Source organism: Amia ocellicauda, chromosome 20 (assembly GCF_036373705.1).
Source record: "Amia ocellicauda isolate fAmiCal2 chromosome 20, fAmiCal2.hap1, whole genome shotgun sequence".
Classification (NCBI taxonomy): Eukaryota; Metazoa; Chordata; class Actinopteri; order Amiiformes; family Amiidae; genus Amia; species Amia ocellicauda.
Window position 1 is genome coordinate 20,093,212 of NC_089869.1, and position 26,628 is coordinate 20,119,839.

Sequence of the window (26,628 nt, forward strand, 5' to 3'; positions counted from 1 at the left end):
ACAGGACAATATTTATGTTGAAGGGTGACATTTTGTTTCCGCGTCTTTCCTATTAAGACAACAAAACCTGATATTTTAGACTCCAGTGTAGTTAACAACTCTTTTTGTTTAAACGGCAGTGTCTCCATTTCTGTACTTCATAGCATGACTGAAAGTAATCAGGGCAAGATGATAATTTGATGTAATTGGTCATGCATTTCCCTATAAATGTATTTCTTTGTTTAAAAAAAAAAAAAAAAAAAAACTTTGTCAAAGTTAAAATTGTAATGCAGACATCTGTAATTGTATTTCTTGCTCATTAGTTGTGGTTTAGTTCCCACAATAAATGGACAGTTCATAAGCCACTGGAAAAATATAAGACTTTACTTGTGACATTCTCTTTTCAGCCCATTTGCTTATGTGGATCCATTGCATTGTAACATGGCCTATTTGTACCTTGAGCTGCTCAAAGATTCTCTCAACGAGTATGCATATGCAGCTGAGTTAGCTGGCTTGAACTATGACCTGCAAAATACCATCTATGGGATGTATGTAAGTACCCAAATTCAAACCAACACCATGAACCAAGCATTCTCAACCGATCCTTCCCTCATTAGACCTCCTCGGCCGAAGGAATAGGCGACGGTGTCTGTTTTCCATTAGTGCGTCTCTTTACGGTCGTTTCTGGCGTGGAATTGTTTTCCGAGACATGGGAAGGATGTCTGCGGTGATGCGCTGCGTCAGGGTCACGGCCCCAGTGGCTGATGGGATGCAAGGAGATGTTTGTTCAAGTTTGGTTCAGATGCATCTCTGCCTCCAATTGTGTATTGGGATGTCAAGAATGGATTGGCTTTTTAAATTGGGGGGGTGGGGTGCAAAAAGTGGGCTCAGAACTATTCTTAGGGGAGAACTTTGTATTTAAGAGAGTTTTGTGGTTAATCTGGCGGGAAAAAACTAAACGGAACCAGAATGGAGTATACTGGCATCAACACGCTCCCCACTGCGAGTCGACTCGCAACGTGATTACGGCCAAGCCAGTGCAATGGAAAACAGAAACCTTCTCGGCAGATTCTTCGTCTGTAGACTCCTCCAGATCATTTCCTCGCCCATTGAGTCGAAAGCTGGTCATTAGGCTGCATATACATACTCTTCCGCCAGTCACCTCATCCATGTCCACGTCAGAGGTATCAAACCAATATCTCTCTCTTGTTTTCTTTTTGTTAGTCGCTACCTTTATGCCGACCCTCTCCATTGCAACATGAGTTACCTGTTTCTCAGGTTATTGAAGGATGATTTAAAAGAGTATACATATGCAGCCCGCCTCTCAGGTTTGGTCTATGCCGTAGCCTCAGGAATGAATGCGATCCTTGTAAGTAGAAGCACAGAGGGAGAGGGATGTATCTTGAGACTTGAGTGTTGAGGTTGCTCTTGCTGTCTTCTGTGTAGGGCTCATGGGTTCGGCTTTTCAAAATCCCATTTTTTTTGTTGTTTTACGGATCTGCCCCCCAAAAAACTGAGTAGGAAGCGAATGCCACAGGGATGGATAATCAGAGCCTAACTAGGGCTGCGATGATGGCCGTGCATTTAAATCGGAAACAAGGTCATCACATCCCGAAAGCCGATCTTTATTAAAATGACTGTGGTCGGCGATGAGGAAAAGATGCCACACGTCCTTGTCAGTGGGGGTGAAGTTGATAAGGTGAAGAACAATTGCAGTTTCAGAAGTAGTTTTGCATTAAATAAAACCTTGAATGTTTCCATCCAAGGGTGAACCAGATCAGAATGAAAGAAAAATCAGTAAAACAACAAATAAAAGCTCACTGGTCTCTTGCCCCGTCTTAAAACGCTGAAGCTGCTGACTTGTAAACACATTCAATCTTAACGGGCTGTCTCTTTGACCTTGGTTTGACGTGCTGTTTTTGTATTTCTGTTTTTCCTCTAACTAATTTCATGCTTTCCTGTTTGGATCAATATTTTAGGACTTAAAATCATACATGCAGTTTCAGTTTAACCCACACTTCTGTTTTTGGCTTGTTTATAAATGTCAACTAATGGAAGGGTTTAGTCTTAATAGCCCCGCCCACGATAAATCATAGTCTCCCTTAGTGTCAACACTCAACAGAATAAGAATAAATATGTATTTTGAATATCGGGACAGAGCAGTAGATGCTACCCATCTCTCAGGTTGATCACGTCTAAATCGAGAGATCGTGAGAGCATTAAAGATGAGGCCACTTCTTTACTTCTTTGCTTGTAATCCTCTTCTTGAATCGTCGGGTCCTGTATGTTACCTTACTGTGAAGGGGACTGAAATGGGTTGTTAAGCTTTCCCAATATACTAAATTGACTCGGTCTTGACTGCTTCTCTCAGCTTGCATTTTGTGCTGTGTCATTAGATTGGTCTGCGGTTGTATCTCACACAAGGGCAGCCAGGGGGCAGTGCGTGTGTGTGTGTATGCGTGTGTGTGTTATTGCTGCTTTTAACAGTATGATCGGTGATGCATGAAGGCTAATACAGAAAGTCAGAATTAATAACCATGGGTTTAAATAACTGTCCCGTTATCTCAAATGCAACATATAGTGTTAGTCTGATTAAATGTGGGCAACACAAACACTGATCTTTGAGCTAAAGAGCAGAGTCAATAGTGTGAGTGCCTTGGACAGGCCTATTTATTTTTTCTAGGCCCCATTATTCATACTCTGCTTTTCTCCATATTATCCCTCAAGGTGACTGTGTGATTTAGCCAGTGACCCGCAGTAGCCCGAGCCCTGTGCTCAGTGCAGAGAAATGGGCGCCCCTGTCGTGTGTTTGCACAGCCTGAAGAAAAACGCAACCCAAACGGCCTCTCTCTCCTCCTGTGCTGAGGGACGTGAGAGAGTGATAAATTGGGCAGAGAATCGAAGTCCAGTCCCTCTGAAACATCATGGCTGGCGAACTTTTATAAGAGTTTACACAGTCCTGATGTGTCTCTCTCTGGCTGTTTTGATTTAGTTCTCACCGCACACTTATAGGTGAAGAGTTTAACAATTGGACTCGAACAGGCTCAGTTTGAATGCCCTCTGTGAGAAGTGTGAGCAAGTTATAACGAACATATAGGTGTAGACATACAGAACTGGCCCAGCTCTGACCCTCCAGCCCCCTGCCCCCTCCATGCCCAATCTATACCCACCTCCCTCCGCTCTTCTACTGCCCTGTGAAGCTGTGACTCCAGGCCGGCGCGTCGCATTCACACTTGCCACTTCTCTAATCCTCCCCCATAGCTGTCTGTGAAGGGCTACAACGACAAACAGCACATCCTGCTGAAGAAGATCGTAGAGAAGATGGCCGCCTTCGACATCGACGAAAGGCGGTTTGAGATCATAAAGGAAGCGGTGAGCTCTCTGTGTTTTCGAAACTCTGCCCCTCTTGCCCCTTTTACGCCGTTTCGTTTTCAGATTCACCTTTAACCTCTGTGCTTTGTAAACCTGTTACAGTATATGCGATCTTTGAATAACTTCCGCGCGGAGCAGCCCCACCAGCATGCCATGTACTACCTGCGACTGTTGATGACGGAGGTGGCCTGGACCAAAGACGAGCTGAAGGAGGCCCTGGATGGTAAGGCCCGCTTTTGGACAGCCTTCCTTACCCACTGTGGTCAGGAGGAGGAAATGCATGGGCAACCGAGGCGATCCTCTATGTGCAAAGCCATCCCGTTGTTAAAAAGCAGTATCCTAGTGCAGGATTGTATTTATTTTATTTTTCTGACGCGTGGACGGGAAAATAATTGATTCAAAGCGTGAAATGAAGTCCTCTCTTTAAGATGTCGCACTCTCGTTTACGAGCGTTTTCCTCCCTCTGCAGTGTGGTGACAACATTACTGACATATGTCCCGTCTGTGTTAGGGTTCTGTTTGAGAGCTCTTGCGATTCAATCATTTTAATGTCCAAATTTATCATCACTTTGTGAGTAACAGATGCAGCAGTAAAACCTTGGTGTGTGAGTGACGCTGCGCATTCAGATAGATGTTTAATTTGCGACCACGCATTTGTTTTTGCCTAACGAGCAACGTGGTTAACGTGCAATATCAGGGCAGCCTCGTGCTGTTGTCTACCTTTTCGGTATACATCGTGAGTCGGCATATCTGTGTGCACTTTTTCGGTTAACTCTCAATCTTAAATTGTTTCTCACGGTTCCCCGGAGTGCCGGTCTGTTTGGTAGCGACTCCTCTGCCAGGCAGAACACTTACTTGTGAATCTGGGTCAGACGCTGTGTGAATTTAAAGCAAGATGCAGGGTGCAGTGGCACAGTCCCATCCGTACCTGGATTGTAATTAGATGTGATAAGGATGGAGATGGCGAGGGTTTGGGGGATTTGCATTTGTTTTATTGTGATTTGTGCATCATTTTCGTTTAAGAAGTGCTTGATTTGTGCCAATGCGTGATGCTGATGATAATTGCGCTCTTCGCCGAACGAAGGGCGGTGTGATTGATTCTGCTGTCGAAATATCTTTTCCAGATGTCACTCTCCCCCGCCTCAAGGCCTTCATACCTCAGCTGCTGTCACGGTTACACATTGAAGCACTTCTCCATGGCAATATCACGAAACAGGTTGGTTTGCCGCCTTTCATGGATGAAAAAGTGTGTGTGTGTGTGTGTGTGTGTGTGTGTGGACTGTCGCAGAGTCTACCAGGATGTGACATGTTTTTATTTTGCCTCTCTTTAACTGCTTAACACGGACTGTATGCATCACAGAATCCTTTTATCTTTCATACGGGAATGTGTTAACAGAGCAGCACTGATAAGCACTCCCATGATCAAATCGCTGTTTATATACAACCACAGCTGTCAGATGTCTCCGTTTATCCTTGCTAACGCAGCGAATGTCGCAGCCGCACTAAAACGGATTAGGGATCCCTGCCGGGGGAAAGTTCTCTCCTTGCGTGACTTTCGTTTTGCCGCAGGGACTGCTAAAGTCTATAATGTGAATCTGCTCTTTTTGTTAAAAAGCGTGTGGGTGTGCGGGCGAGCGCTCGTGACTAGTTTTAATGCTGACGTTGCAGACGTTTCATTGCCTGGGAGTTTAGAGAGAGACGGCCAGTACCGGGAATACTCTTGTGTTATCGAACTCTGGGCTGCGGTTCTCTCACAGCCAGGGAGTGTGACTTCTAGTTGCTCCTTCGGATAATGAGGAACGACGTGGGACATTTTGAATGGCAATTGAAGGGTGTGGGGGCGCTGTTAACCGCCAACTGTCTCCCTGTCAGTCTGCTTTAGGGATGATGCAGATGCTGGAGGACACGCTCATCGAGCACGCTCACACCAAGCCCCTCCTCCCCAGCCAGCTGATTCGCTACAGAGAGGTCCAGGTCCCTGACCGTAAGTTGGTTTGCCGTGGTTGTAGGCATGTCTGTAGCCTTCAATATTCTCGCTGTAATTCAGGGAAACAAATCAGGGTCCGGAACACCTTTTTAGCTTTGTGCTGAAATGTGCGCTCTTTAGTTTAGTGTCATGCGTGCCCGCTTGCTTTCAGGGGGATGGTACGTGTACCAGCAGAGGAATGAGGTGCACAACAACTGCGGCATCGAGATCTACTACCAGACCGACATGCAGAACACCCACGAGAACATGCTGCTGGAGCTCTTCTGCCAGATCATCTCGGAGCCTTGCTTCAACACCCTGCGCACCAAGGAGCAGCTGGGTGAGTCCCGCCTCTCCCACGACGTGTGGGGTTCTGGGCCGTTTTATCGGGAAATCTCATCTGAAAGACCTCCCTGCTCCCTCTTTGGCGAAAGTGTCTCGTCCAGCCGGCGCTAAAACGTTTGACGTTTTGATATCCCAGGGTACATCGTGTTCAGCGGGCCGCGCAGAGCTAACGGCGTCCAAGGCCTGCGCTTCATCATCCAGTCGGAGAAGGCGCCGCACTACCTGGAGAGCCGCGTGGAGGCCTTCCTGAGGACCATGGAGCGCAGCGTGGAGGAGATGGCTGACGAGGCCTTCAACAAGCACATCCAGGCGCTGGCCATCCGCCGCCTGGACAAGCCCAAGAAGCTGGCGGCCGAGTGCGCCAAGTACTGGGGGGAGATCATCTCGCAGCAGTACAACTTCGACAGAGGTGAGGGGACAGCCCGGGCCTTCTGCTGTCCTACAGTTAGGAATGGATTTACTATGATATGAGGGATTTTCTTTTTTACACTTATTGTATTCTCCCTCTCTGCCAGTTTCAGTTGAAAGACAGAAGTTTTTGTGAAATTGTAATTGAATTTTAGTAACCCTCAGCTGGCACAACTAGTCTAAATGTCTGTGTCTGCAGTTTGTATCGTCCTGTGTGTGTCTGTTTGTTTAGTCAAAGCCGTTTTTTTGTTTCAGATAATATTGAAGTCGCCTATCTCAAGACGTTGACTAAAGAAAATGTCATGCAGTTTTATAGGGTAAGTGGATTTATTTGAAAGTGTTTAATGCTTTTATGCAGAGTATGCTGGGAGGGTAAGGCACGAAAAAGGAAAAATAAAATGGCAGATGTGAACCTTTGAGGCGTCAGCATCTTGTCTGCAGGTGTGTCCTTCGTGCCCAGTCAGGCACCTGTCTCGGGGAAGGAGGTGGTGTCCGTAGACAGTTAATAAAGTTTGTACAGCATCCTTTTTTAAGTTGCTCGTTTACCAGCTGCGCAGGAGAAACGCAGCATCGTCTGCCATGAAGGCACCCTGGAGGTCATTGACTCGGGCACTAATCTCACATCGCGACATGCTTACTGTCCTCGAGCTCGGAGGCACCGGGGAGTCGGCGGCACCCTGAGCATCAGCAGGACGTCGTTTTTATTTCGACTTCCGAAAAGATTAGTTAACACCCACCCTTTGATAATCAGCCAGACTCTCTGTATATGCAAGAACAAAACCCCCACTCTTGGAGGATTGCTTTTTAAAATCTTGCACCACTTCAGGAAGAGAATCGGCCAGGTCATGTGACGCATTGCCGGTGAGCTCACAGAGGCGGACGGAGGAGACCCGGGGAGACCCACCGATGTGTTTCTGTTCTTTCTGCAATAGGCTCAACAAATGCAGCCCTGCCCCCTGCCCCCTGCCCCCTGCCCCCTGCCCGCGTGAAGCTTCGTTAATGCCCCTTTTGTGTCTTTGTCACGGGAGCTGCTCTGACTGGGCAATGCTGTGTCTCTAAAACGCAGCCCCTGCTAAACCTATCCTGCATTCGTTTTGTTTCAATAGTGTGGCGGTGTGCACAGCCTAAACTAATTATCTTCCTCTGACTAAACTGAGTTGATACTGTAATCCTTTTAAAAATGTTTATTGAATGGAGATTTGAATCTGAATATATCCTGACTTTTCTCGTTTTATTTGATTTGCTGTACATTCTGAACTATGCGTCATCCATATCCCACAATAAGGCCTATTGTTAGCATAGTTACACACACACACACATTTACACACTGCTGTTCTCATACCCACAAGCATTTATTTCACTTTTCCACTCTTTTTTTTTTCCCCAGGATCTGCTCGCGGTTGACGCTCCCAAGAGGCACAAGGTGTCCGTGCACGTGCTGTCGAGGGAGATGGATTCCTGTGAGTACGCCGGCACCGCCCGGTTTGATTTATAGTGATGATTAGCACCTTAGAAGAGTGGAAATTACCAGGGATCCGCCGAGCTGTGACTCCCGAGCCGCGGAGCTTCGGAAACGGGCTTCGGCTGAGCGTGTCCTCGTTGTCCTCGGTGTCCTGTAGATGCACACCGTGACTCTGTGAGCTAATGACATTTCTTGACACCTGAATAATATTAAACCCTAGAAAGGACTGAAATTAACGATGCAATGGAAGACTGAAAACAGAGAGGTTTCTGGGAAAATGTCTTTCAAGTGTCATCTATTTATCTATACCTCTATACCCCAGCACACTTACTGAAGCCGAACATGTAGGTTAACGCACAGCGCAGTTAAGGGGCAGAGGTGTGAACCAGATTTTTAAGCGGTTGTTAATCCTGATGACTTCGTATGGTTTGCGCACGTTCCCGTGTCACTGAAGCTTTTGAGCTGTAATTTATTTTAAATATTCACACCGGTTCCTTTTTTCATCCTGCTTTGAAATGTCTGTGTTGTTTTGGGCTCCGGCTGATTAGTTTAACGTGGCCGCCAGAGGTTGTTGAATTTCTTTTTATTGCGGCTTGTGTAGAACCACCTGACGCTTTCGAAGACACAGGTGGGGCGTTTTCAGTCGAACGTGGAGCAATCTCTCGGAGCTCTTGTTAATTAATGTCAGTAACCGGGCTTGATTTGTTGTTTCTTTGCTTCCCAGGCCCGGTTGTTGGTGAATTTCCGTGCCAAAATGATGTCAATCTGGCCCCTGCACCCTCCCTGCCTCAGGTACGGTAGAAAACCACTCCTCAGTGGAAGCGAATGTGTATCGGAAAGCCAGGTGTCTTAGTTATCTTTGACGGTTAATCTTCTCAGTAGTTGTGGCGCCTGGTGGGAAACTTGAATGTGTTTGGGGGCGATGGGGTTTGCGGTTGGTAACGTGTCCCTGTTCCTCCCGGCTGCAGCCCGTCCTGGTGCAGGACATGACGGAGTTCAAGCGCAGCCTGCCCCTCTTCCCCCTGGCCAAACAACACATCAACTTCATGGCGGCGAAGCTGTGAGCGGCCCCCGCCGACGCTGGAGCTATAATAATGAATCTCTGTGTGTGTGAGCGTGTGCGTGTGTGCGGAGACTGTGTACACGTGTGAGTTGCAACTAGTTGTGTTCATTATCAAAGCTCTCTGGAGACATAGAAGTCACACCACATTTTCTTTCTTTTTTATGTTAAAAATAAAATATACAATACATAGAATGTTAATAGATTAAAAAAAACTAAATGACAAGAGCCTGAAAAAGAGTACCAATATTGATTCATCAGTTTAAAACGCCTGTCCTATGAAAAGCTGCTTTGGAAAGTAATAATAGTGGTATTGCGAGGTTTAGCACAGTGGGCAGAGCTGGTGTTTTATTTCAGTGCAGTGGGACGTGTCCGATGATTGGTCTTGCATTCGTAGTAATAACTTTGGGGGGACGCACAGTAACGGCAAAAGCGTCACTCCAAGCCACTTTATTTCATGAAGTCCTGCAACACACTAATGTAGAAAGAAATGTCTTTATCAATAGAACATCAGCCTTATATACAAATATATTCTTGAGTTTTAATCTTTGTACAAGTTTTCGGGAATTTGACGATTTTTATTTAAACTAGTAAAATGTTGGGACCATTTGAGCAGCTCGGCTTGAACTGCCGATCACGTGAGGGGCGGAGGGAGCGAGCCGTACCTTGGACTCATCCGCTTTGCTTTTTAACTAATGCTTTTTACAGTTTTGTATCGTTGAAGCATCTTCTCAGGGCTGTTCTAATTTGGCTTCAATGTTGTTTGAAAAAACGAAAAATAAACAACCTTTTAATTTAAGCCACCTTGAATTGTTCCGCACTTCATTCAGCCGGGTTTCGAGAATCGTTTCCGGAAACGGCCCGTACACGATCGCGAAGAGAGAGCGGCGCACGTTTCAAAACATGGATCGGAGTGAGATTATGACTAGGGTTATGGCAAGAGATGGGTTAGGGTAGTGGACATGGTGGTGAAGACCCTGCAGGCTGCCAGAGATGTCCACTGTCCACTCCATAGGGTGGTCTCTGGTCTCCTCCTCCTACCTGATTAATTTTCAATATAATAAAGTAATTAAACCGGTTCTAATGCTGTGGGGTAGAGCTGTAACACATGGGATGCAAACACTTCACCAGGAGACCACCGAGGTTTGAACTCCTGGAGTATTTAGTTGAGCCACACGTTCTATTATAAATGGCTGCCACACAACATCAGAAACTGCTCGGATGACCTGAATAGATCAACAGCTACAGTAACTTCACGCGCGACTCTTATTTGACTTCTAAAAGACTGTACGGAGTGCTGATATTGTGCTTGTAAATATGCCCTCACATTTAAGCAATAAAGATCAAATAAGTGTACATAAACTCTAGCAAAGGGCGATTTGAAGCTAAATTCAGTCAAAACTGAGGTGATTTTGCACTTAAATTATTTTAGGCTACGATCACAGAGTTCTCCGGAAGGAACCTTCACCGGCGTCTGATCTTTCTCGGGCCGAGTAAGTACCCGTCTCGTCCGATTATGTCCGGCCGCAGAAGGAGAATTTCCATTTCTTATTTTTAACCGCTTTAACTTGCCCTCACAGGTGTCACGACTGCTCAATTATCTTTTCCCATCAACCCGGCACGACCTCGCACAGTCTCCATTTCTCAGGGCTCGCTGAACATTTTAAAGCCAAATTACGACCGAGAATCATATTTTTTATTAGAAGACATGCTTGGAATCTCCTGTACGATGTCTCAGGCTGGCTAGTATCAACTGTTATGCTGCATTTTCTACAATTCTTGAGAAAGCAAAACTCGTCACAATTTGTATTTTTAAAACCATATAATGCATTAACAAATTAAAATAAATTGAACAGAAGTGTCATTAGTTACCGGTTGTTTAAAACGGTACAAAAAGCTTCTTAATGTTGTTCCAGCATTTTACTATGTTTAGCAACTTTGAAGTAGAAACTCAGGCATATCAATGGATTCTTACTGGAATCCGCTGGTGCACCATCCAAGTAGTAACACTGTACAGAAAGTCATTTGTAATCTGTTATTCACACCCAGTTGCTTGTGAATAGAAACCTGAATTTTATGTTAAGAATCCATTGTTTACACTGATTTAAAAATTATGCTTCTTGGGGGGGGGAGGGGTGGCTTGTGGTTTAAGAACAGCCAGAATGAAAGTGTGCAAAGATTTGTTTCCTTTTTTAACTTATTTTTTTGCAGTTTACAATAAATACAGTATGTAATTACCTCATTCTGCTGCCTGTTGTAATTCTACGCCCAGATCGAGACGACGTTTACCTGCAAACACCAGAGTCTTCAGTTCCTTTGTATCGGCAGGCTTTTAAGCACCGAATAAGTAAAGTGATGTGTATTACTACCTTGGTTAACGAGTCCTCTGTGAATGAAGCATGCAGACGTTCTGGGTTTGTTCGGGGGGGTGGAACGTGCCGAGTAAATCCACGTCTTCGGAATCGATGCGCATTGTTGGGTCAGAAGGGCGCGTTTTTATGCGCTGCAGACTCCTTGGTGAGTCAGAAGGGCATCAACCGGTGAGGGGAGTGAAGGGTGTGTTTTACACGCACCGGTGACTGTCGATGCATCTCTGACTCACCGGAGGATTTCGAGCGGTGAATAAAACCACACGCCCTACGTTTGACAGCGAAGCGATGTCTTGGAATGAATCCGGTTCGTTAACCGCCGTATCCGAACAATAAAAAGAGCTGCAGGTTTGATTAAATGTTGCATCACTTTGATTTGATCCACCTGTGCAGTCGTACAAGCTTTAGGTACTTTATTACAACCGTAAGACTTAAGACGCCATAATCAAGCAGTGAAAAAATACATTTATTCACATAAGTCAATCATGAAACTATAAATTGAGAGGCAATATACTGTACAATGCATACAGATTTTTACAATGTCAATATTTAGCTTTTGGCATTTATATATATATTACAAGAACAAATGTATGGATTTAATGTTTGTGGTTTATTAACAAAACAAAAACTGCGCTCACCTGTGTTGGATTGCTTCAGCTATAGATCAGACAATCCTATTAGATGTGGACACTTAAGTGTATATTGTAGTTGCTATAACCTAATCTGTATAAACAGAACAGCCATCACTGTCACGCAAGCGGTTTTGTCTTATTACAATGTTGTTGTTATTTGGCTATATAAAATAGGTAGCAATCACATCAATGGTAGGTAATTGAGCTGGGAGAAGAACAGCTTTTACTTAATTTTTCTCAACTTATTCTGCATGAAACATTTTTTGTGGTTTCAATACTAACAGTACAAGCCAACTAAGGGAATTCCACGTGAGGAATAGATAGACAATTGCCTGTGCTGTCCCACTCCTCCAATAAAAGGTAGAGCGGAGACAAATTAATTAATGACCGCATGGTAACCTGACTCGTTCTCAGTGCTCCGAGTTTATTACTATGAATTCAGCTCTCCTTTCTTACTGTAATTAGTGCCAGATTCATTAGTGGTGGGCTCAGAATATTATGTACTTAGCTAATGGGGAGGGGGGGAGTATATAGTGATGATGACAAACAAGCTATAGAGTGAGATGGTGAGGATAAGCCACGGTTAAAGGCAGACGGGGAGAAGGTGACTAGATTAATTATTCTCACTGCGAATCTGGATGAGGACTTTCATTGCTGTTAAATAAACCTGCATGTTGCCTGTTATTAGCTCTGCAATTTCTCTAAAGCAAATTCGCATATACAGACTTTCAATACTGGGACTTAGTGTGGTTTCACTCCCTCTCCGCGGACGAAGAACAAGTGAGGAGATGAAAAGACGTCACCTCTGCTGATCTACGTTCAGGATGTTGGAATGCATCGTCTTTATTTCCAGAGCTGCGAAGAAATGAGGGACACCCCTTAACTTTGGCGTATGTTTTTTTCTTTTATCCATCGAGAGATTTCCACAGCGTCTTTGACATCCTTTATCGCACCCCTACCTCTAAAACGATATCCTCCTCCACGACCTTGAGTAATACGGGAAAATCTTACACAAATGAAGATTTCAAAGCCCAGACCCTCAGATGCTGGGCGCCGGCGTGCACCTGACAAAAGGTGGAGATGTTTATTCACTAGAGTGCAGTAACCCAGCGTATAAACCAAGGAGGAATATCTCAAATCTGAATTCACTGCAAAAAAAACAACAAAAAAACACCATACGTGTGAAAACCTCTTTGCCAGTCAGCAGTTTTCAATTGCACAGCAGTTCAGTTTTGTGTATCGTCACCTCCCTGTTGTCGTCGTCCTCTTCAAATACTAAACATGCTGGTTATGTATTAAAAAAAAAAAACCTAAGAAAACGAAACAACACTGAGTCAGTCACAAAGCTCTCGCCCAGCGCCAGTCCTCTGCTGTGGGAGACGGGCTACATGGGTAAAACGTGCTTCGAAGGTCTTAAATAAAATCACATTCAAAGGTACGGGGGGGGGGGCTTGCTTGAGATTCTCCCTCTTCTCCAAGGCTTTCATTAGGTTTAAAAAATAATAATAAAGTACCAGCGACGCACAGGAATCCCACAGCACAGAAATAGGACTGATGGAACCAGTACGGCGCGATCTAATTGAGCGGATGAGGTTTCACTGTACAGCAGGCACGGGCCGTGGAGCTCAGGCCTCCTCCTGCTCGGGGTAGTTGAGGATCTTGCGGTGGGCCTGGCGCAGGTACTGCTGCTGTTTGAAGTACACCTTGAACGCCCCTTTGATGGCAACGAAGGCGATTCCACCCTGATGAGAGAAGAGGAGAGAAAACGTTACCTTAAACTCGAGTTAGAGATTTTAGAATGGTTGGTGGTGCCCGAGAGGAATTAGTAAATCTATACGAGCCCGCGCCCATCATTTCCCCATCACACACACTAGGCAGAAGCGTGAGAAGATAGAACCGGGCGGGGCGGGGCGGTACCAGTCTGAGCAGGGGTAAATGTGTCCTTACCAGAATCGTCCGCTGTAGATTAGAGTTGACGCTGCTGAACATCAGCTTGCCCACGATGGTGGCGATGGTGGGGAACACCAGGGCGCCGCAGAGGATGCGCGTGGCCGAGACGTGGTCGGCGAGGGGGCTGGCCTCCGCTGGGATGCGCGGGACCGGGCAGCCGATCCCTGCGGGAGAGAGCGGGACGGGACGATCAGAAAGCAGAGGGACGCTGGGAGTGGTCACAAAAAGACAGTGGGCAAAAGGGCTAGGATGTGTTTTTTTTTCGTTGTCCGTTTTTACCTGGAAAAATACTGTTCAGAATCTGCAGTTTGTTGGAGTACTTGCGCCACAGCCGCAGCACGTAGTCCTCCCAGCGGATCATCTTGCCCAGGATCAGCATGACGGGGATGGTGGGGAGGCCGATGAGCAGGAACAGGGGGTCCGCCCTCTCCATCACGTCCAGGCCTTCCTTGTGTCCCACGACCTGGGGGAGAGGGGAGGCTCAGTCACACGGTCTTCACACCCCACAGCACTGCCCCGTGCCACATGCTGAAAGGCTTTGTATGAACAGGTAACAATATTATCCTAGTAAAGATTATCAACAGATTTATACAGTGCGACTCAGTTTTAATACACATTTGCCATTGGTTTGATTCTGAAGGGAAGGATTGACAGGGACCCTTGGGGGCGGCACACAACGAGGGAACAGCTGTGAAGGATGCTGAGAGCCCAGCACAGTGGGCGGCTCATTAAAGGTGTTTGTACTCTCCTCGCTGCTGCAGAAACTGAACAATAATTGAGGATTTTTCTAATGTATTTAGTGAAGAAGTTCGCTCGTTTTAGCCAGAAGCATCTCAATAGGGGAGCGCAGACATTCGACAGAAGCACTTTTTTCTTCCCCCCTTCATAATTATCTACTGACAGACAGATTAACAGCAGAGGAAAGAAAAACAACCATACAAACGAAACAAAAACCTCTTTCCAATCCTCCATTAAAAGCCACTTCCCGTTTGGAATCCTGGGAGTTGTCCGTCAAACAAACACACCAGCAGGATACTGCCGGTAATAAGACCAGACAGGCCGGGGCGAAGTCCGGCCCAGGCAGCGGAGGAGCAGCAGGTGTGGCAATACTACATGAACACACACAAGAAAAAGAAACGGAAAATGCATACCTGCATGACAGTGACGGCCCCGTATGTGACTGCGGTCCAGTAGATGGATCCCACCATGATCCCCGCGGCGGCGAACGGGCAGGCTTTGGAGATGAGGCGGTCGGCCAGGTCCAGCACGTACACCACAGGACCTGCCGGACAGCACAGCACAGTCTGAGGAGGGCGGCGAGTGACATGCGAGAGCTTGGACTGTAATACAATGAGTTTAACTGCCTATCCTTCCATTTTGATTTTGGGTGGCAGGCAGGCAGTGAGAATTGGAGAATTGTAATAAGGTTTCACTACAGGGTAGAAAGCATCTGCAAAGGTCTGCGTTGGATTCATCTGAAGTGATGCAATGATTCTACAAATGAAAGAGCAATGGGAGAAACGGTTCAAAAGCTTGATTCTGCTGGATTTACGGTCCGAAAGACACAAGGTCATTGTCATGTTATAAAGGGCGCTGGAGGAAACTACTAGAACAGGCCTGGGCGGGACTGAAAAGCATCTGGCATGCAAACTTCCACACACAATTGTGTAGCAATGCCCTTCACTTCTTTAAAACAAGATTCCTGATATGAAAATGATCTATATTCATATCATTTTAAAAAGGATGGCAACCTTATATGGGTGTCAGGGATGTGACTAAGACATGATGAGATATCACTCAGCCTTGAGGAGCAAGCAGCACAGAAACCTGCCAGGTCTCAGTCAAGACCGCTTATGGTCGACCTCCAAAGTCATGCAATTCATTTCTTTCCAGCAGGGGTCACAAAGAGCCTGCTGAGCTAACCGAAAACCATCTCTCTCTGCTCCCAGCCCCCGCCAGCAGGCACATGGCCAAAGAACACATAACTCAACACATCGAGAACATAATTTAATATTGATAAACCATGACTATGCAACACATAATAAGGACTACCTTTAATATTTTAGCAGCCAAATCCATCAACTGCTGACCTACCTTCTCATTCTTAGGATGTACTTGTCCACCATACATAACTCTCCCTCTGTCCTGAAGGAACCAGCGTTGCTTCTTAATAGATTTTTTTTTTTTACTATCCTGAGAAACGTGGCAGTGAGCATTTCTCTCGAGCTATAAATTCAGTGTTGTACTGACATCAGCTAAAGTAAATGAACGCACTGCTTTGCCTCGGTTCAGAAACACTGCGGAGGCCTCATAGTCAGCAACACAACTGGGAGGTTCTTCGGGATGTGTAGCACTGACATTCATTCGCTCTAAAGATGATCGGGAATGGATTCTCCAGTGCCTCAGAAATAAAGATCAAGCAACAGAGACAAACTGCCCTCAAAATATCTGTTACATGTGCTTAAAGAATGTCATACCTTTGCGTTTGTGTTTAATGTGTTTATTTTCCATCACAAACGCGGGCATGAACCAGAGCCCAGTTATTAACATGAAGAACCTCCCTGGGATGAGAGGAGCGTAATGGAAAAGCTGAAGGTCAGGTTGCTTTACTTTTCCACCGCATTGTCCTCTTGGGGATGATAGACGGGCAGCCGGGGTTTTCCAGCGCGGTGTCTGCTGGTAGCCCAGACTGAGGAAACTGTGGCCCAGTCACCCGATCCAAAGAAATAACACTGATTTCCTCTATGGCTATTGGAAGCGTCCCAGTCACAGTTGCTCATTTTCCTGTGGGGAATCTGGAGTAGGTAAACATTGTAGTGTGCCTAGATTATACAGAACCTCCTTCTCCTTTTGTGTGGAGACAAACGCTGACTAATTGGTTTAATTCTCCGCCTGCCGTCCTTTGCCCAGTTCACGGGGGGACGTTTTTGAAGGGCAGGTAAATGAGCTAATTCTGGACAATATGTTCTCATAATCAGATAAAGATCTCGGATAAGTTCTTCCACCCCAGCAAACCACGCAAAAGTTCTGAGCAGCAAGTCATTCCACCAACAAAAGAAATCCAGATAAAGATAACAATCTGGGACATAAAATTATGACCTTCAAAAGCATCACACAAGGGTTTAACGCGGCTCATTCAGAGGAGGTAGTATAAACAAGTCCGAATGAAATGTTCCTTTGTCGCATTTACTTTACGTTTGGCAGCCAAGACATTGCTCTCCTTTGTCCTCTCGGCAGAGTATATTTAGAGTCTCCTTCAAGAACGGTCTAATCTGACATCGTGATAACCTCTCTGTAAACTGAAGAGCTTTCTTCCCATCAACAACTTTTTAGATTTCACAAAGCAATCTGTGCCGAGAACCCCCGCCACACACACATTATGTGTGAATAATTATGACTTCTATGATTATACAATTTCACAAGTTGTGTTAAGAAGCACAAACAAGTCCATCACCACGAGGTAATCCGTTTTTTTTAAGCTACTTAGATCATTTAGGAAACCAACAAAGATGAAGCACCTTGAAGAGGAGGAGAGCGGATCCAGCTGCTGACCTAAACTCCTAATGAATCAAACGAACGAATCCAGATGGCACGCGGTGACAAAGAAATATGTGATCGAGAGGAGGCATGAGTCAGTAGGCATAAATTAAAAAACCCAGGCGGAATAACCACCCATATGGCCCTGGTAACTCCACTACAGCAGAAAAGCACTCGGTGTCCTCAACTACACTGGTTTCTCCAAACATTTTATTTATTGATGGATTTCGGATTGTCTAAGGGGGTTGGAGGGTCAACGGGGCAGAGAAATGACTTGCGTCTCAGAAGGCACCCCTCTTCCCACACACACTGCCTTCTGACAACTGTATACAATAACCATCCTCCGGCATGCCTATGTGCCCTATTCAAATTAATACATCTGCGCTGGAATGCCATTAGAACGTGCTGTGAAGAATGTAGATCAGAATATTCTAAACATTTACATTCCCTCAGAACAGTAGGAATGCAAATGTAAAGAACTTTAATGACAGAAAAGACGGCCACTTACATCAACTGTCCGACTGCCTGAAAGCCTCACTGGACCTCCGAGGTTCAGAACCGTCACACCTGTATCAATAGCTCTGGCTTTTTGGTTTATGAATGAATGCATAAAGCAGCTTTCTTATATCGTGCACTCCAATCTCACTATATGATTTAACTGAGAGTAAAATCATACCAGTATACTGCTAGATCACCCAATGCAGGCTGATAGATTCATATGTAACCCCCTCTCGCTGCCTGGGGTAAAACAGATAGGAATGTCAGACCGGGCTCAGAATAAACTATGAGGCAGAAGGCAGTGTATATACAGTATATAGAAGTGTATGGGAAAAGCATTTGTTCCTGCCAGGACATGAAGCACAAACGTCTACCACCCAGCAGCACACACTTCATATTTCCTGAGAATGTCCCTTCAGACGTACTAAAACACCACACGACTCCAGCCTTCACACAGAGCCGTCTTTGCACAGTGAGGGATTCTCACCGATGGACAATTAAAACTGCTTCATCGCACCAGCACCCCTCCACCCGCCGTAGGAATCCAAAATAAAAACTGTCTTTCAGAACCAGTCTTCATTAAACCCAACCCCAGCGCCTCTGCACTCAGATGCACTTGTGCATCCTCTCAAGACGTGATTTCTGGGGTTTACAGAGCTGTCCGAAGCACAAGCATTCCCTGGGCTCGCGGGGCGGCTGATGACTGTAATTGACACCCCCACAGCTGTGCAGTAAGAGAAAGACATTTTCACAGCTCAGCTAAATGCCACATCCTGAGTGAGCACTGTTTGAACAAAGCATGGAAAGGGCAGGTGTCCAGGGAAACCGGCGTCTGTTTTTCTTTAGGGGGAAAAAAGGAAAATGATCTTTACAGTAGATATCTCCCATTCTAGAGAACAGCTTCGGCCAAAAAGGTGCACCCTGAGAAGTACAGCAATTGTGTATAGAATTGATATCTTTACGGACAGACCTCAAATGAAATGTAGAGATGTAAACTGCAGCAAAGTGTATTATACACTTTGTGAAATCAAATCCACCCCACTGCACACTAGTAAACAGGTATTGTTTTAGTTTTAGATTACATGTGCATCATATTGTCATTTAAATAGTAGAATTCCCCAACGTACTGCGGCTGCATTTCCTGTATTTGTGTATCACTCCCACTAATTGATGAAGTGACATCTATTCACACCCTTTGTATGAATTCTACAAAAAGTATTACAACTTCCTGCTGAAATACAGAGTCAGGGAATAGTCAACCACAGAATATTTACTGTACTTTATATTTAAAAAAACAACATCCCATTTATCCTGGCTTAGGATGACAACATCTGAAAAGCTGCACAATGCCAAGTCTTGAAGAGTCTTTGCGGTTTTGTTTTTTCTCTTAAAAAGATCATTGCCCCTTTGGTTATATATGTGGCAATTGTGTAATTATTAACAAAAGGGAACCTGCCTCCCACTCACATACTTATCAGGACCCTATTTTCAGTCAGCCTCAAATTTACAGTAAGATCTCCGAGCCAACAGAGGAGTATTTGTTCAGACGGTTATGATTCTCTCCCGTGGGCTTCCTCAAACAGCCTCCCCTTGTCTCTAGTCTGAAGGTTTTTAGAAGGAAGTTCAGATTCATGGAAAAGTGTCGACTAATCCTAACATTTAGAGTGACTTTGTAAGTGTTAACTGGCCCCGAATTTCACCCCCGTTCTCCTTACATACAAATCACATAAGAATATAAGCCTGATTATTAAATTGCATGTGTTTAATGAATGCATTTGAACCTTTTCTTTTCTCAGTGGGCCATGGCTTCAGCTTCCCATTACAAAAAAAATGTAATTTGTTTACTTTAACAAAGATCATTATGTCTTCTTATTGACCTTGTTAAATCCAAGAGATCCAAGAGATCTTTAAATTTTTTAGGGACTTGAACTATGAGTACATAGAGACTCCCGCCCGATTACCATTCCTTGTGTTTATATCGTCTGCTGAATCAATGTATACCGCGTTTTTAAACAAAAATACATTTAAAGAAACCAGTACGACATGATAACAGAAAGAGGGCACTTTAATTTGAAAATAACTTATTTATAAGGGATGTCAACAGTAGAGTTTAAAATCAAATTTATCTCGAAGTACAATTTTTCTGCAGCGATATAAGCCAAGCTTCAAAAGCCATTAAAAAGTTTGAAATGGTTTAAAATAAACCTAGGATTTCACACTTCGGAAATCACACTGTGGCATGGAGCTGCTGTACGAGAATGCAATCATTTCTCAAAAACGAAGTAAACTAAAGTGACTTGGCAGATTTTGCTTCTGGGCACACTTTCAATACAGCAGTGTGCAGCTGAGAACAGTCTTCAAATGTACTTATAAAATGTAGACAATAGCAGGGGCACAGAAAAGCTACATGTCTGACTGTTCTCACATCTGAGTTTGAGCTGGAGCTTAAACTCCCTGCGTTTCCACCTTCGCGTCTTGAATGTGAAAACGAATTCACATTCCTGCAATGGTAATTATGTCCATAAAATCAAACTATGCCTTTCACTCAAGTCCAATATCACAATGAAAACATTCAATCCTGTCAAGACAAACGTCCACTTGCCATGCTGAAGAGTTACAGCCTCATTACCAGGACGTATTAAATATTGAAGTCCCAGAACTTTGCCCCATTCCAGCAGCGCCGTTTCTGAGAGGAGGTGTTTGGTTCTAACGAGGACCGCGTGTCAGGAAGCCGAGGGCTTATTAAGATAACAGATGCAGCACGTCTTCACTTTCACCATTTCTGAACTGGGACACAAGTGTCGAGACACAGAGAATAATGTTTCGTGTGGCACAGTATCCCATCCTGTGCGAAGAAACGAACGCAAATGAGGGCACATGAAAATTTAAACGGGCGAAACATGAGTGTAGGTAGACAACAACAGAGCAGGACATTGTGCGGCTCTGAACTGCGTGTCACGTTCATTTTGATCTCACGAGAGATTCCTCCTGTCAGGCAGGCGCTTGTTATTTTTCCTTTTTGTTTTTCTGCCTTTATTAATGAGCTTGGGTAAAGGAATGTGACCTTGAATGACTATCATATAACCAGTGTAAAAAAGACAAAAACATGATCTGGTTTAAAACAAAAACCCTAGAAGAGGAAAGACAGACATTCGCTTCCTTCTCGTTTAGCCAACAATTCAATTACTTCAACATTTCCTCCCCCTTTTTTTTTTTTTTTTTATAAATACATGACTGATTCAAAACACTGTATTGTGGTCTTTCAAACAGGTACTTCCAGTTGCAAAACAAAAGAGAACTATACTAAAAACATAAAATAAATCACAAAGCGGCAGTCACGGCTGCAGTTTGTATTTGATCTTGTGTTAAGGTGTACATCTTTATTTACCTTCCCACCCAAGATTATTTAACAAGAAAATATCCAAGCCTTCCCTCCCTTGACAAACAAGGTTGTCCCTTTTGTTTTGTGTTTTTCAAGAGTGTTTTTCTTTGCACAACTGAAGCCCAGTGTTCCTTTCAAAGAACGATATTATAAGAAACATGGATCTTCACAATCTGCAGCTCAGTACTGCTTACCTAAATCGATCTTGCGTTTCCTCCGATGACTTTACTGGATTCTCATCTACTTTCTAACTACCTAAGCAATACAACACTCGGGGCTCGAGAAACTAGGTCAGATTTAATGACCATTGGCAATAAAAATAGCTGAGCCATTTTTCTAACTGCAGCAGGTTTCTCTGCGAAAGCATCCCCGTATGATGTTAACATGATGCGATGGCGTGTCGACTCATTTCTTTTTTATGCCGTCTCATTCAGGGAGGAGTGGTGGGTGTGCAGCCCTGAACTATATTTTTAATGCAAACCGAGCAGTCAGCGAGGGTTACCGCATGCACAGTCAGGTATTTCACGAAGAGGAACTACTTTACGTATAAATTCTAGTTCCACTGTTAGCGTAATGGGCTCTCTTACCACAGCGCTTCAAAAGTCACTGAGAGAGGTGAGCAGGGGAGCAGTCACCACATCCCCCCCCGACTGCCTTGCTCTGACATTGAAGGAGACGGGAAGCGCTCAAGCCTCACTGCTTCTCGGCGGAGTCGCTCGGCTCTCGGGGATGGCTAAGTGCTTCCCTGCCACAGGTCTTGACCCCGCATATCAATACGGTACATAAGATCTCCTTACAGCACCTATACAGCTCATACAGGGCCTATAGACAAGGCCAGCAGAGAGACGAACTCACAGCAATCCATTTTTCCTCCATTCTTCACATAAACACACCTACATCACTACATCCCAGTAGAAGAGCAGTAGTCACCACATGACGAAGGATTCACAGGGCTGCAGATAGGTCTGGGATTTTATTCAGTTGAAAAATATGAGGTTTAATTACATTTAACAAAAGGAAGCACAGTTTTACAGCTGTACAGCCCCCATTCTGTGTGTTCTCACTGTGTCAGGTTGCTTGTGGTTATATTGGCTAAGCTATTTCTGGTACCAATTATTTATCAGTGGCGGTGACAGCTCTGTCATAGCTTGACATCTATTTTCCTAGCATAGCATAATTTCCGCTCTGTATTTTTCCACCTAAGGCCGCTGACCTTTGCAAAATATGATGATTTCTAATTATATGGCAATGTCATTTATTTAACTCGGTAAGCATGCTTATTTTAGCAAATGTAAACACCATATCTCCATTTGAGGGTGGTCAATCTCATAGAAAGAGGCACTGAATTCAAGTACTTTATATATAGATGCCTCCCGGCCTACAACCAAGTCCCCTACTCTTATTTCATTTGTGGTGGTGCGCGTTTGCCATGCGTGTCAAAACACTGTCTCACCTAAGCAATGCAGTTTTGAGCACAGTATAAATATACCTTTAAGACAGCACACCACCATTAATTTTATCTCAGTTTATGTAAATGAATACAAATAGTCCTTTTTCAAAAGCCAGCTGTACAATCCAGCTGAGATTTCATCATTTATTAGTGCAAGTAATTAACAGTTGCTCGGATGTCACACTGCATTTGAAGCTAATTTCATCTTGCACGTATGGGCTATCAAGGCACCAAAAGCAGGCGGGCCCATGTCGGGGTCCGCAGCGCAGCAGCCCTCGTACATGGGCACTGCTCTCAATTCCCAGGTTGACCGAGTCTAAGCATTCACCCTTTAATATTCCCGAGAGCTGTGCTTAAAGGTATAGGCCTAGGCTGCCATTAACTCGGCCATCTGCTGTTGCGGGTTTCCTGTTGATTTTTCTTTATGTGAGCCAGTGTTTTGCCCCGGACACTACACGCAAATACAGGAAGACAGAGCGCAACTCAAACACACCTGCAACATCTAACGGAAAAATGCCCGACTGTGGACTATAACGGCATTGTTCAACGCCCCCGCATGTCTACTCCTGTTGCTCAGAGTTGCCAGTCAGGGGCTTCCCCGTGACCGAGGCCCTGCCGAGAGCGACTGGGAGAGGACACGGCTGCCGAAGCCACGCGCCTTTCGGCAGTGTTTGGTGTTTCGCGGTGTTGTCGGCCTCCATGCAGGCTGGCTCCTACACGAACTGCACGATAAGCACATGTCCGTTCTTTTTCCGTGTGGTCAATGGAAAACCTCAAAGATCTTTTCCAAACTCAATATCAGCCATACACTGCAAAACAAGCCAAATATCTTCACAAATACATATAAAAGTTTATTTCTAATAAAAAATAAAAAAAAAAGAATTCAAACACAGGACTATAGGTTTCTCAGCTTGGCTTTGTACAGAGCAAGAGAGACCAGCAATTAATGAAGAATTTCCTAGTTAACAAACAAAGAAAAATATAATCCTAAAATTCAACAGTTTACATTCAATATTCAATTAATTTCATACAATTTAAAGGTGAGGAAAGTACAGCGCAATGTTCCAGCTGGTCACGGCTGAGAAGACTGCGACACGGACAGTCGGTTCTCCTGAAATAACATGGCAGCCCTCTGGAGAGAGACATGCAAGGTTATTTGTAAATCAAAGTGCTGAACTAATGCAGTTTGGCTGCTTTATATACAGCGAGCCATTTACATAATGTCCAAAAAAAAAAAAAAAAGATCCAGATAGAAAAACACATGCCGTACTTTAAAATGAACAGCAGGTTTTCGTGCCAAAAACAGACACGGAGGCAGTTTATCATTAGAAAAGGCATCCACAAATGTGCAGAAAAATACCGAACCTTGTGTTCTTCAACTTGGTATGTGCCGGTTTAATTCCTCAAAAATATCCTAGTACTGACTTACACAAATAGTTATTTTCACTAGCAGCCAAACTTTAAGTTTAAACCCTAACATTTATTTTTCACCAGAGCTTTAAACACCGGCACACAGCCGGATGTTAAGCAGACATACGACCCAGATATTCCCAACAATCGTGCAAATCAGGATCTCAGGGAGAGTTTCTCTCCATGTCAAAGTAGTACCACGGTATTAACTGAACAATTATGCTTTATTTGTCTAGTACAGCTCTCTTGGCTGTTCATATCCTTCCGATCAACCCTGAGAAATTTCCACTCTATTTACTCTGGAAATACGATGTAAGCAAAGCCAGAATGATTTATGTGGCTCTGGCAGGTTGCAGGTCGCAGGTGTGGAGGTGGAAACGTATTACTGACAGCCGCTAATTAACACCAGTGTGCTTAAGCTGTATTGAAGTATAATATACATATATAATAACAAATATTACAAAAAAATACATGATATCATTCCAGCAGGTGCCATTCCTGACACTTTCTGAAAGTGAGTTTCTCAGTTTCATAAACACCCCAAATACAATTAATCTTTCGCTGCGTATATATTTGGGCTTAAGCTCTCTCTAAAAGTGAATGTTGCTGTATCATACAAAACACTATAATTGTTACAAACACAATAAGTCTGCTGATAAACAAGAGAAACAAGCAGTCTAAAATCAGCACATTGTAGCCAAGAAATCCATTAAAAATGTTTAAAGGGAAGTCAAATTGATTCACATTGCAACATGCACAAATCAAAAGGTAATAATGTCTGACAAACAAGGGTCTGCATCACATGTAAGAATGTGGATCTTAATTGATCAGCTGGCAATAACAGCATCTAATCCTTGGCAATATCTGGAATTTAATTTAAAGACCGTACAATCACGAGCCAGGCGTGGGGTGGGGTGGGGTGGTACCACACTGCCAATACATTCCTCGTCTAGATTGTCTTGTTAGGTATGGAGAGGGTTTTACTTTTGTTTTATTTAAAGCTCAGCGCTGACGAGTTCAGAGAGCCCAAGTTGCCAGCAAGGTGTAACAGATCAGTCGTGTGGAACGCACAATTTCCATCACCGCTCTGAAGCCATGGCTAAGCCTGCTGCGCGACATTTTGAAAACTTAATTACTTTAAGAGGGGAGAAAGTCAACAAAAATCACCCCTCGTAATCCTAAGAAATAACAGAAGAACATTTATATGTATACACAAATTTATTCCCACCTAGTTCTGGGAACACACTTGAGGTATTCTGCATTGCACCAAAAAACTTTAAGAATGCAGATGTGCGGACAAACCCAACAAAACCAGTTTCTCCTCGCTCGGCGCTCTTACCTAGCTTGGGGAACACTATGAGGTATTCTGCATTGCACTGCGGACAGGCCACCCGGGCCGTGCTGTTGCCCCTCTGCTTCTCGTCCACCCAGCGCTGCAGGCAGGCCTGGTGGACCCACTTGGTGGAGCCCCGACACCGGCAGGGCCTGACCCACTCGGCCGTGCGGTCGTCCTCGTCCGTGGCGAAGCACACCCAGCAACTCCTGCAGGGGACAGCGCACAGGACATGTCAGGCTTGGACACGCTGCAGTGTGCACAGGAGAGAGCGCAGTTTGGACACAGGGAACTGAAAACACACAGATTGAAAGTGGGCACAGCAATTCAAGTTGAAAGGCAGTTCCTATGCGGCAACACTCGGTACAAAACTGCATCCCTCCAGATACAGACGTCTCTCAGATTCTTGGAAGTCCGTCTCCTCAGAACAAACCAGTGCTTGGACTCCATGTATTGACACGATTCAGAAATAAGTACACTTAACATGAGAAAAAAAAAGTTCACCTTTCTGGACACTTCTAGAAGTGTAAGTTCAAAATATCCTTGAGAGAAAAAGAAGCCTATACACAAACAATGAATTGTATAGGATAGGTCCCTCTAGTTTTAAAATCACAGTTTTATGCGTCTTTAACGTGCTGTTGTATATAAGTAAGACATATATCACTCTTCCAGATCGACTCCATCATATAAGCAACTTTTTAAAAATCACAACCCAAAGACTTAGTGGGACCTTTCCTTTAACTATCAACAGTCTCAAAGCAAATGATCCCAACGGTTGTAACACATAAAAGGCCCTGCCAGCACAGCAGACTTTGTATAAAATCATGCATCCAAGCTAAAGCATGATCCGGGGGAGCATCAAACCTCACTTGGCTTGGTAAAATAAGAACACATTGGCAGCAACAGTTCTTGGCATGCCCCCTATCTTCTCCCCATCCAGTCCCAGAAACGAAGCCAACGAGAGAGACTGCCACCTAAAACATATTGTCCTAGAATGATAAGAGAACAGTAAAGAGTAGAAATAACCAGAGAGACCTGCGGCTAGATTCCCTTGTAACCCTGCAGGGGAGATCTTTGTCCTTGCACGGAGCAACAATTGACCTGGAATAGCCTGACCAATGAAGCAGTTTTCTCCGCCTGCACATAATGTGGTGCTTCAGTAGACATGGCAACCAGAAAGGCACAATGAACACTAACAAAACAAAACTATTAAGAATCTGCAGGAGTCAGTAAAGTTCCCCATCTTCAGATACTTCACCCTAAGCTTTCTGCTAATAAAACACACAATGCTAGAATCTTCTTCCTTCCTGTACTTTTTTCTAGAACTTACATGTACTAATTACTATTTGACAATTAAGATTCAGATATTAAGAGTCACGATATTGTTTGCATGTTGCATTATAATACTTTGCACAAGACAGGAAATAAAAATCACATTTCCTGTAATCAAGTGATGTCGGAAACCTAATATTATAT

At 44.4% G+C, this 26,628-nt stretch overlaps 2 protein-coding genes across 4 annotated transcripts in view; one reads left to right on the top strand and one right to left on the bottom strand.

Moving 5' to 3' along the window:
- The window catches only part of ide (insulin-degrading enzyme), a 26,830-nt gene extending 15,997 nt beyond the window's left edge, over nucleotides 1-10,833 (top strand). For 2 of the 3 annotated variants that reach the window (XM_066693025.1, XM_066693023.1), the window contains exons 15-25: nucleotides 387-531; nucleotides 3,241-3,351; nucleotides 3,454-3,574; nucleotides 4,475-4,566; nucleotides 5,223-5,334; nucleotides 5,489-5,656; nucleotides 5,798-6,070; nucleotides 6,325-6,386; nucleotides 7,457-7,529; nucleotides 8,256-8,323; nucleotides 8,500-10,833. In XM_066693025.1, coding sequence (XP_066549122.1) covers nucleotides 387-531; nucleotides 3,241-3,351; nucleotides 3,454-3,574; nucleotides 4,475-4,566; nucleotides 5,223-5,334; nucleotides 5,489-5,656; nucleotides 5,798-6,070; nucleotides 6,325-6,386; nucleotides 7,457-7,529; nucleotides 8,256-8,323; nucleotides 8,500-8,595 — 1,321 coding nt within the window. In that variant the 3' untranslated portion in view covers nucleotides 8,596-10,833. Of the gene's footprint in view, nucleotides 1-386; nucleotides 532-1,203; nucleotides 1,349-3,240; nucleotides 3,352-3,453; nucleotides 3,575-4,474; nucleotides 4,567-5,222; nucleotides 5,335-5,488; nucleotides 5,657-5,797; nucleotides 6,071-6,324; nucleotides 6,387-7,456; nucleotides 7,530-8,255; nucleotides 8,324-8,499 lie in introns of all 3 variants that reach the window. The other variant, XM_066693024.1, reaches the window with a different exon arrangement.
- A 572-nt stretch (nucleotides 10,834-11,405) lies between these two features.
- marchf5 (membrane-associated ring finger (C3HC4) 5) overlaps nucleotides 11,406-26,628 on the bottom strand; it is a 28,705-nt gene continuing 13,482 nt past the window's right edge. The window contains exons 2-6 of the mRNA XM_066693026.1: nucleotides 25,159-25,361; nucleotides 14,694-14,824; nucleotides 13,822-14,005; nucleotides 13,540-13,706; nucleotides 11,406-13,334 (exon numbers count right to left, since the gene is read on the bottom strand). Of these exons, the coding sequence (XP_066549123.1) occupies nucleotides 13,218-13,334; nucleotides 13,540-13,706; nucleotides 13,822-14,005; nucleotides 14,694-14,824; nucleotides 25,159-25,361 (802 nt within the window). The 3' untranslated portion in view covers nucleotides 11,406-13,217. The remainder of the gene's footprint in view (nucleotides 13,335-13,539; nucleotides 13,707-13,821; nucleotides 14,006-14,693; nucleotides 14,825-25,158; nucleotides 25,362-26,628) is intronic.